Source organism: Lepidochelys kempii, chromosome 6 (assembly GCF_965140285.1).
Source record: "Lepidochelys kempii isolate rLepKem1 chromosome 6, rLepKem1.hap1, whole genome shotgun sequence".
Classification (NCBI taxonomy): domain Eukaryota; kingdom Metazoa; phylum Chordata; order Testudines; family Cheloniidae; genus Lepidochelys; species Lepidochelys kempii.
Genome location: NC_136385.1, coordinates 90,662,583 through 90,677,483, shown reverse-complemented (window position 1 = coordinate 90,677,483; position 14,901 = coordinate 90,662,583). Strand labels below are relative to the sequence as shown.

At 49.8% G+C, this 14,901-nt stretch overlaps 1 protein-coding gene across 9 annotated transcripts in view; it reads left to right on the top strand.

Annotated features, from left to right (window-relative positions):
• The first annotated feature begins 1,321 nt into the window (after positions 1-1,321).
• ABCD4 (ATP binding cassette subfamily D member 4) overlaps positions 1,322-14,901 on the top strand; it is a 34,550-nt gene continuing 20,970 nt past the window's right edge. The window contains exons 1-8 of one of the 9 annotated variants that reach the window (XM_073349148.2): positions 1,328-1,638; positions 4,302-4,623; positions 5,834-5,961; positions 6,115-6,242; positions 8,683-8,822; positions 12,016-12,132; positions 12,464-12,589; positions 13,589-13,639. In XM_073349148.2, the coding sequence (XP_073205249.1) occupies positions 4,364-4,623; positions 5,834-5,961; positions 6,115-6,242; positions 8,683-8,822; positions 12,016-12,132; positions 12,464-12,589; positions 13,589-13,639 (950 nt within the window). In that variant the 5' untranslated portion in view covers positions 1,328-1,638; positions 4,302-4,363. The other 8 variants (XM_073349151.2, XM_073349149.2, XM_073349150.2 and 5 more) reach the window with 8 other exon arrangements.

Here is a 14,901-nt window from a genome sequence, read left to right as displayed (position 1 = left end):
GTTGTCAGAGAGTGACTCAGCTGTGAAAAATGTAAGAGATAAAAAGATGACAATCAGTGTAAGCTTGCCCTATATTTCTACTGCTTTATTGTTCTTTAAGTGACATCACTGCGTGCTCATCTTTGTACAAGGGGCTCACAGTGCAAACACAATGCAGCTCACGTGGAATTGACCAGAGGAGGGTTATATTCTCTGGCTGTACTATTCACAGCACTAGGCTTGGCAGCAGGATGTGTTTTAAGGCAGTGGTTCCCAAACTTTAACAGTCCGTGAACTCCTTTCACAAAAATATCAAATCTCATGAACCCCCTCCTTAAAATGAATATTTCCATAAATTATAGAAGCATAAATTATAGAAGCAGTGATCTTGGAAATAATTTGGTTTTTTTATGACATTACACTTATTACACACTATTTATCATTACATTATTAATTTTATTACATTATGAAAATGGCAACACTCTTCCAAGATTTCACTTCTGTAGCTCATATCCTACATGTTTCATCAAGGAGTACCAGACGTGAAACAGCATGAAGGTATTTAAGAAGCCAACTCAAATCAAGAGTTCCTCCCACAAAGATTCGGGTCTTGAGCAGTCCAGGCAAACAACGCATGATTACAATACAACAAAGCTTAAACTTGTTCTGTCAGGAAGTCATGGTCACGGAGCTCGGGCTGCCGGCCCCCGCGCCTCACGGGGCTTGGGCTGCCGGCCCCCGCGGGGGTTGGAGTCCCTCGGGACAGCTCTGTCCCCCATTACAGAATTTTTTTCTGAGAACCCCCTGATACATTTCACAAACCCCAAGGGTTCACGAACCCCAGTTTGGGAACCACTGTTTTAAGGGATTTGAATGAAGAAAATTTTATGTTGCAAATCTTTGACTGTGAATATTATTAGGAGAGCTGCACATTTCTACCATAACTCAAAAAGATCTCCTTTATCATGTCTAGAGTTTCCTAAATAATTCATCTGTGCATGAGCCTGATCTATGTCAGCCCTGGGGAAATGTATTTCTGAAAAGAAGAAGGGCTGGAAAATGGAGGGGAGGCCCAAAGAAAGTCCAGATGCTACAAAGAGCCATGTGGTGGCTCGATAGGGGTCGCTGTGCCCTCTAGCACCGCTCTCCCCAGTGTTGCAGACGGTGGCGCTTGGGGGTGCTGTGCTGTAGGGAGCGGTGCTGGTGATTCCAGACTTTATGGGGCTGCAGTATCTTGTTATCCGCTGGGTGGGAGTGTAAAAGGACCAGCAGCAGCGGACTCGTGGCCCTTCTAGCCCCCCTCGCGAGATGTCTATCGTATGGGATTTTCCTTCCCTGCCGCCATGTTGACCGCGTCCGCGCCCTCCCTTTCCCGGATCTGCTCTATCTCAGCTGTCGAATTCTTTGGTCCCTGCCGGCGCCTGTCTGCCTCGTGGTGTAGAGACGCTACAGTTCCATTGGTGGGCGGGCTGAGAAGGGCATCTCATGAATATTCAGAAGGAGTGATGAATATTCATCACGTGGTGCTGGGGGCGGGGTAGGACGCTGGCGAAGTGACGGTCTCTTTCGGACTCTGGCCCCGGCGGCGGCAAGGCCCGGTTCGGGGGGTGCTGGGCTTATGGCTGTCGGGAGCGCAACGGTGGGGAGCGCCGGCAGCCGGTGAGTGGGAGCGGGGTGCAGTGGGGAGGGATATGGGGGCCGCGTTGGTTTGCGGGGGTAAGAGGTATGTGGGGGGCGTGTTTTCTGGCAGGGCGTGCAGGGGATATGGGGGTACGTTGGCTGGAGGGGGTACGGGGGATGTGGGGGTTCTTTGGCTGGTGGGGGTATAGGGTAGGGGCACGTTGGCTGGAGGGGGTACGGGGGATGTGGGGTTCTTTGGCTGGTGGGGGTATAGGGTAGGGGCACGTTGGCTGGAGGGGGTACGGGGGATGTGGGGTTCTTTGGCTGGTGGGGGTATAGGGTAGGGGCACGTTGGCTGGTGGGGGTATAGGGTAGGGGCACGTTGGCTGGAGGGGGTACGGGGGATGTGGGGTTCTTTGGCTGGTGGGGGTATAGGGTAGGGGCACGTTGGCTGGTGGGGGTATAGGGTAGGGGCACGTTGGCTGGAGGGGGTATAGGGTAGGGGCAAGTTGGCTGGAGGGGGTACAGGGGATGTGGGGGTTCTTTGGCTGGTGGGGGTATAGGGTAGGGGCACGTTGGCTGGAGGGGGTACGGGGGATGTGGGGTTCTTTGGCTGGTGGGGGTATAGGGTAGGGGTACGTTGGCTGGTGGGGGTATAGGGTAGGGGTACGTTGGCTGGTGGGGGTATAGGGTAGGGGCACGTTGGCTGGTGGGGGTATAGGGTAGGGGTACGTTGGCTGGAGGGGGTACGGGGGATGTGGGGTTCTTTGGCTGGTGGGGGTATAGGGTAGGGGCACGTTGGCTGGTGGGGGTATAGGGTAGGGGTACGTTGGCTGGAGGGGGTACGGGGGATGTGGGGGTTCTTTGGCTGGTGGGGGTATAGGGTAGGGGCAAGTTGGCTGGAGGGGGTACAGGGGATGTGGGGGTTCTTTGGCTGGTGGGGGTATAGGGTAGGGGCATGTTGGCTGGAGGGGGTACGGGGGATGTGGGGGTTCTTTGGCCGGTGGGGTATAGGGTAGAGGAACGTTGGCTGGAGCCCCCCCACATACCCCCCGCCAGCCAATATGCCCCCCACATACCCTGTACACGTGCCAGGCAATACCCTGTACCCCCGTCAGGCAACTTGCCCTCCATTGGTTGGCGGGGGTAGGGGGTGGGGGCATAGCTGGAAGCAGGACGGGAGGAAGAGGAGAGGGAAGCTGTGTGGTGTCCAGGATCCCAGAGGCTAGTCCAGGGTGGTGTGGGGCTGACTCAGCTGTCTGTGGGGGACTGGAAAGGAGCCTGAGTGTGTTCTGATATTACAGCAATAAGGGCCACACAAGTACCTAGATAGCTAGGGAAGGGGAGCTGGCAGAGAATGGGAGGTGGTGGTGGTGGGGTGTCCTTTGGATAGCAAAAGGTGGTTGCTGGGGGAAGAGCTGAGAGAGAGCCTGGAGGCTGATGTCCAGGATGGGAACGTGATGCAGAAGGAGATGTGAAACTAATGAAGGGAGTGTGACCCAGAAATGGGGGAATTGTTGGAGCAACAGAACAGGAAGATGGCTTTAGCCTCAGCACTTTAGTTAGACTTTAGGATCCAACTCAAGAGTCAGGTGGGCCAGTTTTCCAAGGGATTGTGAATAACTGGGCTTTACCTCTCCCCTAGACGGCATCATCTCTTTTTCCCCGTTCAGGTGTTTCATTGGCAGGACAAGTTAGATGCATCTTGCCAGAGTGTAAAATAGCCACACTTCTTGGGCATGTGCTGGAGGTAGATCTAGAATGCTGGAGCAGCAGCTTCTCTGATTCGCACTCAGTGGGTGGAATCAATCTCATCATCCAACCATAAGGCCTGGATCCTGCCTGAACCATGATGTGGGGCCAAGCCTATCCCAGCCTGTAGAAGGCACAGGAAAGGATTCATATTCTCCAACATGAAGAGCCATCTTGGCTACTTCCTTTGGGATCCTCCGGCACAAATGCTCTGCTGTGGAATCCCTGACTAATGAATTCTTATTAACGCACTTGACCCCTGACTGGCTTGCTGGCCTTGGACCAAGCAGGTGTATCTTCCATGGGGCAGCTCTGCAGTTTGTTCTCTTGGCATGTAGAGTCCTTTATTTTGAGGATCACTGCACTCCTGGTGCCCCGAGGCTAGTCCGTGGCCTCTCCTGCAACTGTCATTGGGGATGTCACTGGGACATATGACCAGGGAAGTGTATAAAAATATTGCTCGGGCATGTAGGAATGAAATCAGGAGGGCCAAATCGCACCTGGAGCTGCAGCTAGCAAGAGATGTCAAGAGTAACAAGAAGGGTTTCTTCAGGTATGTTGGCAACAAGAAGAAAGCCAAGGAACGTGTGGGCCCCTTACTGAATGAGGGAGGCAACCTAGTGACAGAGGATATGGAAAAAGCTAATGTGCTCAATGCTTTTTTTGCCTCTGTCTTCACTAACAAGGACAGCTCCCAGACTGCTGCGCTGGGCATCACAACATGGGGAGTAGATGGCCAGCCCTCTGTGGAGAAAGAGGTGGTTAGGGACTATTTAGAAAAGCTGGATGTGCACAAGTCCATGGGGCCGGACGAGTTGCATCCGAGAGTGCTAAAGGAATTGGCGGCTGTGATTGCAGAGCCATTGGCCATATCTTTGAAAACTTGTGGTGAACGGGGGGAGTCCCAGATGACTGGAAAAAGGCTAATGTGGTGCCAATCTTTAAAAAAGGGAAGAAGGAGGATCCAGGGAACTACAGGCCAGTCAGCCTCACCTCAGTCCCCGGAAAAATCATGGAGCAGGTCCTCAAGGAATCAATCCTGAAGCACTTACATGAGAGGAAAGTGATCAGGAACAGTCAGCATGGATTCACCAAGGGAAGGTCATGCCTGACTAATCTAATCGCCTTCTATGATGAGATTACTGGTTCTGTGGATGAAGGGAAAGCAGAGGATGTATTGTTTGTTGACTTTGGCAAAGCTTTTGACACGGTCTCCCGCAGTATTCTTGTCAGCAAGTTAAAGAAGTATGGGCTGGATGAATGCACTATAAGGTGGGTAGAAAGTTGGCTAGATTGTTGGGCTCAACGGGTAGTGATCAATAGCTCCATGTCTAGTTGGCAGCCGGTGTCAAGTGGAGTGCCCCAGGGTTCGGTCCTGGGGCCGGTTTTGTTCAATATCTTCCTAAATGATCTGGAGGATGGTGTGGATTGCACTCTCAGCAAATTTGCGGATGATACTAAACTGGGAGGAGCGGTAGATACGCTGGAGGGCAGGGATAGGATACAGAGGGACCTAGACATATTGGAGGATTGGGCCAAAAGAAATCTGATGAGGTTCAATAAGGATAAGTGCAGGGTCCTGCACTTAGGACGGAAGAACTCAATGCACAGCTACAGACTAGGGGCCGAATGGCTAGGCAGCACTTCTGCGGAAAAGGATCTAGGGGTGACAGTGGACGAGAAGCTGGATATGAGTCAGCAGTGTGCCCTTGTTGCCAAGAAGGCCAATGGCATTTTGGGATGTATAAGTAGGGGCATAGCGAGCAGATCGAGGGACGTGATCGTCCCCCTCTATTCGATTTTGGGCCCCACACTACAAGAAGGATGTGGATAAATTGGAGAGAGTCCAGCGAAGGGCAACAAAAATTATTAGGGGTCTGGAACACATGACTTATGAGGAGAGGCTGAGGGAACTGGGATTGTTTAGTCTGCAGAAGACAAGAATGAGGGGGGATTTGATAGCTGCTTTCAACTACCTGAGAGGTGGTTCCAGAGAGGATGGTTCTAGACTATTCTCAGTGGTAGAAGAGGACAGGACAAGGAGTAATGGTCTCAAGTTGCAGTGGGGGAGGTTTAGGTTGGATATTAGGAAAAACTTTTTCACTAGGAGGGTGGTGAAACACCGGAATGCGTTACCTAGGGAGGTGGTAGAGTCTCCTTCCTTAGAAGTTTTTAAGGTCAGGCTTGACAAAGCCCTGGCCGGGATGATTTAATTGGGGATTGGTCCTGCTTTGAGCAGGGGGTTGGACTAGATGACCTTCTGAGGTCTCTTCCAACCCTGATATTCTATGATTCTATGTGAGGCTCCTCCATTGAGGTAGAGGAAGGGTTGATAGAGTCTGGTTCCAGGGAAGCAGGCCCTGGGGTGGGGTGGAGCAGAGATGGCTACTTCTCTGTAAAAGGCAGATTACATAGTGCACCTTCAGGAGTCTAGTGCCTGCTTGCTAACCTCACTCTCCTGCTCTTTCTTTCTCTCTCTCAGCAGGCCCCAACCCCAGCTGGACCTACAGTTCCTGCAACGCTTCCGGAAGATCCAGGCCATCTTGTTTCCCAGATGGTCCTCCCAGAATGTGCTCATGTTCCTGACCCTGCTGAGCATTGCCCTGTTGGGTGAGCTAGTGAATGGCTGGCCTGGATTGGGCTGGGCTGGGGGACGGAGGGGAGGCGTGCAAGTCCAGGCCTTTCACTGGGGCATGCTTCTTGGCACTCCTCCACCGTGCCTCCTCAGTCCTTCATTTTCCCTCTGTTTTTCTTGTCTCCCAGAGCAGTTGGTCATTTACCAGGTTGGATTGATCCCCAGCCAGTACTACAGGGTCTTGGGGAGCAAGGACTTCTCTGGGTTCAAAACCCTGACTGCGATTGCTGCGATACTCATCGTACTCAATTCCACGGTAAGAGAGGCATGTGCTTCTAGAGGGCTAGGGAGAGCAAAGAGGGACCCTATGGTAAGACAGTAACGCTTCCTCGTCTTCACTCTTAGGATGGGGAGGAACAGAGAGGGACCCTATAAAAAAGGAGAGCCCTCCGTAGGCTGAAGCATGTGCTCTCAAGCCTGGGTTCTCCAGATGGCCTGGGATCCCTTGTCAGCTTTACTCCTGGTGGAATTCTGGACTACTGCATGTGTGCATAATTAATGAGCCATGCATATTTTAAATTTTTTATGCAGAAAAAGCTTCTGCCAAAATGTTGCTGCAGTTCTGCCTTTTGCCCACCAGAGGACTGTCAAGGCTGATTCCTCTGGCACTTTGAGTACAGAAGGTGGGGGCCTGCAAGGATTGTAAAAATTAATACTGGCCACTTCAGGCTTGTATTAAACTCCCAAGGTTACAGCTTTTCTCTGACCTTGGATGGGTAGATGCTGCCATCACCCAAGTGAAAAACCCGTTTGAGGACCCAAGAAGGCGCACTTGGGAATTCCTTCCTGTGGGGTACCCTCAAGCCCTTTCACCCCCACCCCGGGGAAGAACTGAGGAAAAAAAACAAAGGTTTAATTAGCTGGTGGCAACAGCTGATTTCAACGTGTGCACAAACCTCTTAGGACACAAAAATCCAATCCTGTTCTTAAAAAGGTACATTTTATTAAAAACAAAAAGAAAGAAAATACATCTGGAAAGTCAGGCTGTTGCTAGATTTAAAAAAAAAACAAACCACCATTTACAAGGATTAAGCATCAAGAATAACGTTCTTGAGGTCCAACTTAAAGGTTACAAGCAAAACAAAAGCATTTGGGGTCAGCACAGAGGAGTCCATAAGCTATAAAGAGATAAACCTAATCGCATCTGCCTAGACATTTCCTGGTTTACTAACATGTCTGGGATTTCAAATGAGTAATTTCTAGGTATGACACCGATGATTTTTCATACCTGGCCCAAAGCTTCTTACAGCATAACTGTCTGCCTCTCCCCAAGAACAACAACAACAGACAGACAAAGGGGAGTCTTGTTTCAATTTTAAAAAGTTCTAGCCTTCCCATTGGCTCTTTTGGCCAGGTGCCTACTCACTTGCTTTTACCTTTGCATCGCAGTGAGATTTTTAACCCTTTACAGGTAAAGCAAGTAGAGAACAGCTACTAAGAGAAATTTTATAGCTAACTGGTGGGCTGGATCCATAAAAGGGAGCTTCCTCCCTCCCCCCTTTCATTTATCACAAGGGTGCTGTGGGGCAAGAACAGCAGAAGCTCCCAGCAGAAAATAACTTCTGCAGTTCTGCCTTTTACTCACCAGAAGGCGTTGTGGTGATAGAACTCAGCAGCAGCTCCCAGCCAGCTAGGGAAGAGAAAGAGCCTGCCTTCTTCACAGCACCTGTTAGGCCAGGTCAGGAGACAGGGGCTATAGGGAGACAGTGTGGGGCGCTGGGGGAGTCAGACGGGGGCTCATAAGGGCTAGTATGGGAGGACAGACTGGGGCAGGGGCTGAATGGGAGTGGAGGAACAGGCCCACGGTGAGGGGGAGGGAGGTGTAGGGCCACATGGTGATGGGGGAGTGCAGAGCTACAGAGGGTGGTTAAGTGGGGGTACAGAGCGACGGGGAGGGGGTACAGAGCCACATGGGAGTGGGTATCTGAGTGGGGGTGGAGGGACACATGTAGACAGGGGGTGCAAGGACACAGGGATGCTGGAATATATGGGGATGGGGCAGATGTGTCTGAGTGGGAGAGGCTAAGGGTCAGCCTGGGTGTGCATGGGGGAAGCTCGCTAACAATTCCTCCTCACCCCCCAACAAAACCTGTTCCATACTTTTCCTACCCATATCCAACAGCCCTCCAAGTTAACACCCAGGCTCCTTCCCAACAATTTACTTTCCTCTCCCTTACCTTCTCTGTTACCCCCGACTGCCCCAAGCCTTTGCACTGTTTCTGGGGCGTGAAGGAAATACAGTTCTGTATTGTAGTTTAAATGAATTATTATTTAGAGTTCTGTATTAATATGCCTAATAAGGAATCTATTTGTCAAAAAACATTTCCTGGATCTTTTTTTGATGTCTGTATTGTTAGACATACTTGCCGACGGGTATTTTGAAATAAATGACAAAAAATAATTGAAACTGTTGTGATTTATATTGTTGTTTTGACAAATAAAATATGCAGAATATTAAAATATTGTGTGCAGAATTTTTAATTTTTTGGCACAGAATTCCTCCAGGAGTACAGCTCGCAACGTTGCTCTTGGACCTTAGTGCCCAAGGGGAGGGACTGAGACTCCCTTCTGCCCTGTGCAGACAGCTGAATGTGGAATGGGCTATTTAGTTTTTTATTTCTGATTCATTTTGGATTTGTATCATTAAATGATTGCTCTCCCTGCCCCTCTTTCTGTCTCTCTTTGCCTCATCCCAGCTGAAAAGCTTGGACCAGTTTATCTGTAACCTGATGTATGTGAGCTGGAGGAAGACGCTCACCGAATACCTTCATGGCTACTATTTCCAGGGCCAGGTGTATTACACCCTGAACGTGCTGCGTGAGGACATCGATAATCCGTAGGCTGTTCGAAACTTCTTTCAGCCTCTTGCTTGGTGTCTCCTGAACTGCTTCTCACTCTTTGGCTGTCATGTCTGTGTATCTGGCTACCCTTGGTAGGGGGCTGTTTTGAGCTCTCTGTGTGTGTAATTCTGCTCTGTGGGTTTTTCTGTAGGGCTGGGTGGCCTGGGTCCCTATCTCTGTGCCTGGTGGGAGGCAGCTCCTGACAGAGAAAACTCTTCATTGCCAAAAGATCTCAGTGCCTGCAGGTTGACAGAAAGTGCTGTTGTTTCTGTTGGTGGGTCGTCTTCTGTGCTGCCTGGTCTTTCCTGCCTCATGCAGCTCCCCCTGCCCCCACAGCCAGCTCCCTCCCGCAGGGCCTTGCTTCCCTCTCAAAGACTCTGCTCCCCCTGGTAGGGATGTGAGGTCATCCTTTGGGCTGGTGCTTTGCCCGGGGTAAATCCTTCCTCTTTGACAGGGCTCAAATACGGAGCAAGGAAAATATGCCCACTTGAGGCTTAAAATAATGAGACTAGTTATTTGCACAGTGGTGTTGGTTATAAACAAGACTCCATGTGCTGTGCAGCATGTTATCCTGTGGAAGGGACCTTGGAACCATACAGCTGGTTCCCCTCCGCCTTCTTCCCCCCTCTCCCCAGTCCAGTTGGGACAGGCTTCTTTGTTTGTTTTGATCTTAAACTACTCAGAATTTTTAATTTGATGCAGGTGTTTTTCTAAGAGGTTTTGACAGGCAGGCAGGGGTCAGGCAGGGCTTTTGACACCTGGGAAAGGCTTGGGAGTTGGCTTTGTTTCTTGCAGTAGAGGCATTTAGAACTCGAGAAGGGGGTGTATCTTCTCTTTTCTGTCCCCTTTTGGGCAGAGTCAACGTGACTTTGAACTTGGGAGTAGTGGGTGGAGAGTTGAATTCCTCATAGTTCATCTCAGCAAACTTTGACAATTGGCTTCTCCATTACACCCCACTGCAATATTTGCCACTGCATCAACAAGCAGGGGAGAGGAGGAGTATATTAGCTGGATGATTCTGATAAAATGATGAGCAGCTAAATAGTTAATGTTGTCATTTGAATCAACATCCTTAGGCTTTTGAGAGGTCCCTCCATTTAGCTGTCACCCCTGCCAAAGCTATTGTTTCAGGCTGCCTATAGATTTGTGAAGTCAACACTGTGTTAGTTGCACTCGTATCACGGTTGGAGAGAATAGGGGCTGTATGTTTTTTTTTTATTTCACTACAAATATTTAATCCAGAATCTGAACAAAAAAAAAAATGCAATCTGTAGCAAGTTACATGGCTGCATAATGACATTATGGCTGAGGAATGGGTACTTCAGACTTGGATAGCTAGTGATAGAATTCACTTCTCTTACTGGTGACCCCTCCAAGGGAATTGAGCTGAGCCCAGAGATAGTTACAGGAAATGATTGCTTAATGGGGACCATAACTCTTGTTAATGGAGATGACTTCAGGTAATTTAGTCCTCTCAAGTAAGAGGATCATGATCATTCTGTAATAAAAGTGATTTAGCACCACATCTGTGTGGGATGGAGATACAGGAGTGGCACTGAACTATGATTCTCCAGCCATGACTGGAGCTGCCACCCACCTCAAAAAATGTTTGTTGCTGACAAAACTTTGCACTAGACCAAACTTGCAGAAACAAGTTTAGAAAGTAGTGCCTAAGGTCAAGACACCTGGATGCCTCGTTAGTGTGATAGGCACTATCGGTGCAGAGCATGGATCAAAACCAAAAACTCATGCACACCCAGCTGTTCCTTCAGGGAAGGAACAGAGAGGCCCCTCACCAGACTTATCTTAGTCAAATGTTTGCTTTTAATCTTGGGATGTGCACTATATAATCAGGGCCCCCTCGGTTCCTCAGCAACATGGGACCACATTGTACGGAAGCAAGTCCTAAATTCTGCGGCAGAATGAATGTGTTGCTATGGAATACTCCTCATTCCCCACCGCCAAACAAATGTGTTCTGTTATGGCTCATAATTGAAAATATTCCAGGACATAAATGTGTCTGATGGGTTTTCCTCAGGGATCTTCCTCTGCACCAGGAAGTTAGAGGCTAAGCAGTAATGGTGAGGTGGTGTCTTGTTAGCTCACACAAAGTCCCCAGTTTGATTTACAATCTCCCTTTCTTTCTCTCTCACTCCCCTCTGTGTGGGGGGGAATAAGTAGATGGGCACCATCAGGGTATCACATCCAAACAGCTCAGAGTTCTAGCAGGGTATCCGAATTAATATTACTTATATAGAGCTATAAATGTTGTTTAACAGACAAAGGAAAGACAACATTCCTGCCCCGGGTTTCCAGTCTAGTTAAAATGTAACTGAATGAGAGATGATCACAAACACTTGTGAGGAGGGAGGGTGGCAGCAGTAAGATCAGTGTATGATGGAGCAGCATAAAAACAAAAAGCTGGTGCTGTTTTGGGGTTGCAGAGGGAGCATGTCAGAGTTAAGAAGGGGAGAGTCTCCCTCCCCCTGGCTCTAGGGAAACCGTGCCTCCTGTACTGTGTTGGTTCAGGGCACCTCCTTTCCAGGCAGGTATTGACAAATTGGAAGGAGTTCAAAGGAGAGCAATGAAAGTGTGGGATTGATTTATGGAGAAAGTTTTGAAAAAATATGTGTAGCTTGCATAAAGGGCCAGCCTACATGCCAAACATAATCCGGTCAAGCAGCTCATTACAGCAGGGTCAGCCTTTGGCAGTGTGGTTAGGGCCCCTCACTGTGTTGTTAACTGGTATGTCTAATCAGGCTAAGGGGGCTGGCAGTGACTTGGTGGATTTTGTAGTGCACATGGGGCCCCAAGAGATGGCTAAGTAGGTTGTGAGCACCATGCGGGGAGAAGGGTGATTCAGGATGGGCTAAAGGGTAAAACTGGGAATGGGATGAAGATAATGAAAGGAACATTGTGCCTGGGTGGTGTTAGTGGCATCTTAATAAGTCCTGTCAGGTTGTGGAATGGTTTCGCAAGGGAAGTGGTAGAAGCCCCATTACTTCCTCAAAAACTGGATTGGACAAAACCCTGAGACTAGACAATGGAACAGCCCTGCCCAGTGTGTGGGATGGAAGTGGTGGGGGAAGGAACTAGGTGCGTCCTGACAGGGCTTTATCATCTCTTGTTCTGATTTGTTCTTGCTTTCATACTTGGCTTTAACAGTCAGTGTTGTTTTATGTCGAGCAGAGACCAGCGAATCAGTCAGGATGTGGAGAGGTTCTGCAGACAGCTAAGCTCCATGGCCAGTAAACTCATCATCTCTCCTTTTACGCTGGGCTACTACACCTATCAGTGCTTTCAGAGGTAGGATCTCTGCACCTTCCCATTGGAGTACTGCACCTCTCAGAGCTGCTTTCATATCATCCCTGGGAGTGCTATGGTCCTCAGAACTTAGTGGTTGGGAATTTGAAGCCTGGCACTAGTACGTGGTGTGGGATTCCTGGCACTGATCTGGTGGGGTGACTCTGACTATGCTGGAGCAGGAGGGGGGTAGAGTTCCTAGTCCTAGTGTACTGGGGTTCATGTGTAGGGTTCCCAGCAATAGTGGGGTGGGTGTTGCTCTGACTGCACTCCCAGTCTAGTGTGCGGCCTTTCCTGGGTTTGCTAACTAACCTCTCTCCATCTTCCCCTTTAGCACTGGCTGGCTGGGCCCAGTAAGTATCTTTGGGTATTTTGTCATTGGGACTGTTGTTAACAAGGTGCTGATGAGTCCCATTGTGTCGAAACTGGTGCATCAGGAGAAGCTGGAGGGGGATTTCAGGTGAGTGGTCGGAGTCTTGCTGTCACTGACCCTTCCTTTCTGGAATTGCTCTGTTTAATGCCAGCCTGGTCATCCCCCAGTCCAGTGCACTCAGTGTGTGACCCAGATGTGGCTAATCTCCTCCCTGCTCCTCTGACTAAGCAAATCAGCCTGCTCAGCTCCTTTGAGTGCACAGCCAGCCCACTGAACCCAGCCTCAGAGAGACCCATCTGGAATCAACCTGCTAAGCCCCAGCCATCCCTGCCACTAGAGTGTGACCTGGTGAGACAGCGCCCCTGGGTCTCTGTTGGTCCAGCTGTCAGTGTTTTCCACTGATCCCTCACTGCTGCTGCTAATTGCAGTGAGGTGCTGTGGTGTAGAGGGAGCACGGAGCTTCTGTTAAATTGGATCTTGATCCACGTTCACCAAGGATGGTGGCTGAGACTTGAGGCATTGCTCTTCCTCCCACCACACACATGCACTTACCTTCATGATGTGCCTGAAATCCCCACACACACCCTAGGTCTTCTAAATCTCTCCTTACACTTTGGGGCATAAACTGTGGAAAGGTATTGTATCAATGACCAGGTGCATTGTAAGGGTTTGACAGCTTCCTCTATAGCATCCATCACTGTCAGAGGTGTGGATGCCGGATTAGATGGGCTCATTTATCTGATCCAGTGTATCTCGGATACTGGGCTAGTAAACAAGATATGGAATACTGGACTGTCCCAGCGAGTGGGATGCCAATGGTCCAGTGCGATTGGTGCAGAAGGTAGGAGACCAAACTAGACCACTGATCTGACCTGCTCTGATGGTACCTATGTATAGGGCAGTGTAGTGCCCTTCTGAACCTTGCTCAAGGCCCCTGGCCCTATGTTCAGGCCCATTCCTGGGCTAAGAATCTGTCAGGTCACTCACCATGATGGCAGGAGCAGGAATGGATTTTTCTGTTGCAGGGATGTTCATTGTTTATCCTGTGGGGTGGTCGCATCTCACGTTTTGGTTTGCGTTGTGCAGGTTCAAGCACATGCAGATTCGTGTAAATGCAGAGCCAGCTGCTTTCTACAGGTAAATGATGGATTAACCTGTTTCTTCTCATCTCTTCTCGTGGATCCTCCCAGCTCCTAGAATAACTGCTCAGTTCACGCGTTCCAGAACAGTAAGGGAAGGGACCTATCCTGTTGCTTGCACTGCCTCGTCCTGTCCTTTTTGTTTAAAAGCTCTTGTCCCTGCCCCCTGTGCTTGGTACCAAGTCTCTAACTTGCTGCTCTGCTATGATCCCACTATGATCCAAGTACAGGGCCTGTGCTGGGTCCTACCTTTCCTTTAAGAAACAGTGCCTGTAGGAGAGTTTCCTAGACCTGTGATTGTGCCACAGTGCCTTCCTTTGGGTTCTGCTCAACACCTGCTGGCAGCGGTCAATAAATAACTCAGGTGCATTAAAATCCTAGGAGTTGGAGGGGAACAACCTTTTGCCCTCTCCCCCCCTCCTCAGGGTCCAGTTTCGGATTATCCTATGGCCTACGTTTATCCTATGGCACCATTTTCTGGTGCATCAGACTGGGGCCTCTTCTACTACTCTGGGAGACTGTTCAAGGGCCTCATCCTATCTTGTTAAGATCCTCTTCTGAGATCTGTTCTAAGGTTCCCTTTTCCTAATTTCATCCCACTACTCTCTCCTGTTTCCCCTTTGTTGTCAGCCCAGCTAAACAGACTTTAGTTCTTTCTCTCTCTATCCTTCTAGCTCAGTCCCTCTAATCACCTTGTTGATCTTCTGCGAACTGCATCCACTCTGTCAATGTCTGCTACTACTGAGGTGCCTAGAACTGAGTGTGCGCTCCCAGGTGGGACCAGTGCTGTATGGTGTCTGTAATGTCTCCCAGTGGTGTTCTTCTTGTGGACATCATCAGCATGCTCTTTACCCCCCTGAACCAGATCATTACTAAAGATGTTGCATCTGATTTGCTAGAACCCTGATGCCTGAGGGCCCCCAGCTTGATTAAGTCTGGAGTGGAGTGCCTGGCTGTGGGCAATGAAGGTCCATGTTCCCCTCACCACCTAGCCTTAGCACTATGGAATCTTATCACTGGGGGATACTGGGGGCTGCCCCGTTCTCCAGCCCTCCCTGCCTCCACTGTGTATGTGGCTCACTGGCCTGATCTGATTGAGCACCTGTAGCGGTTCTCCCTCCATCGGTCTGTGCCCATGTGGTGCTAACAATAATGGGAGCTGGGGACCAGTATCTTCACTGCTGTATCATCTAGGCGTGGTGAGAGCAGAGTTGGACAATTTGGTGGCAAAAGCACCTGCACTGGACCTACACTGGCAGC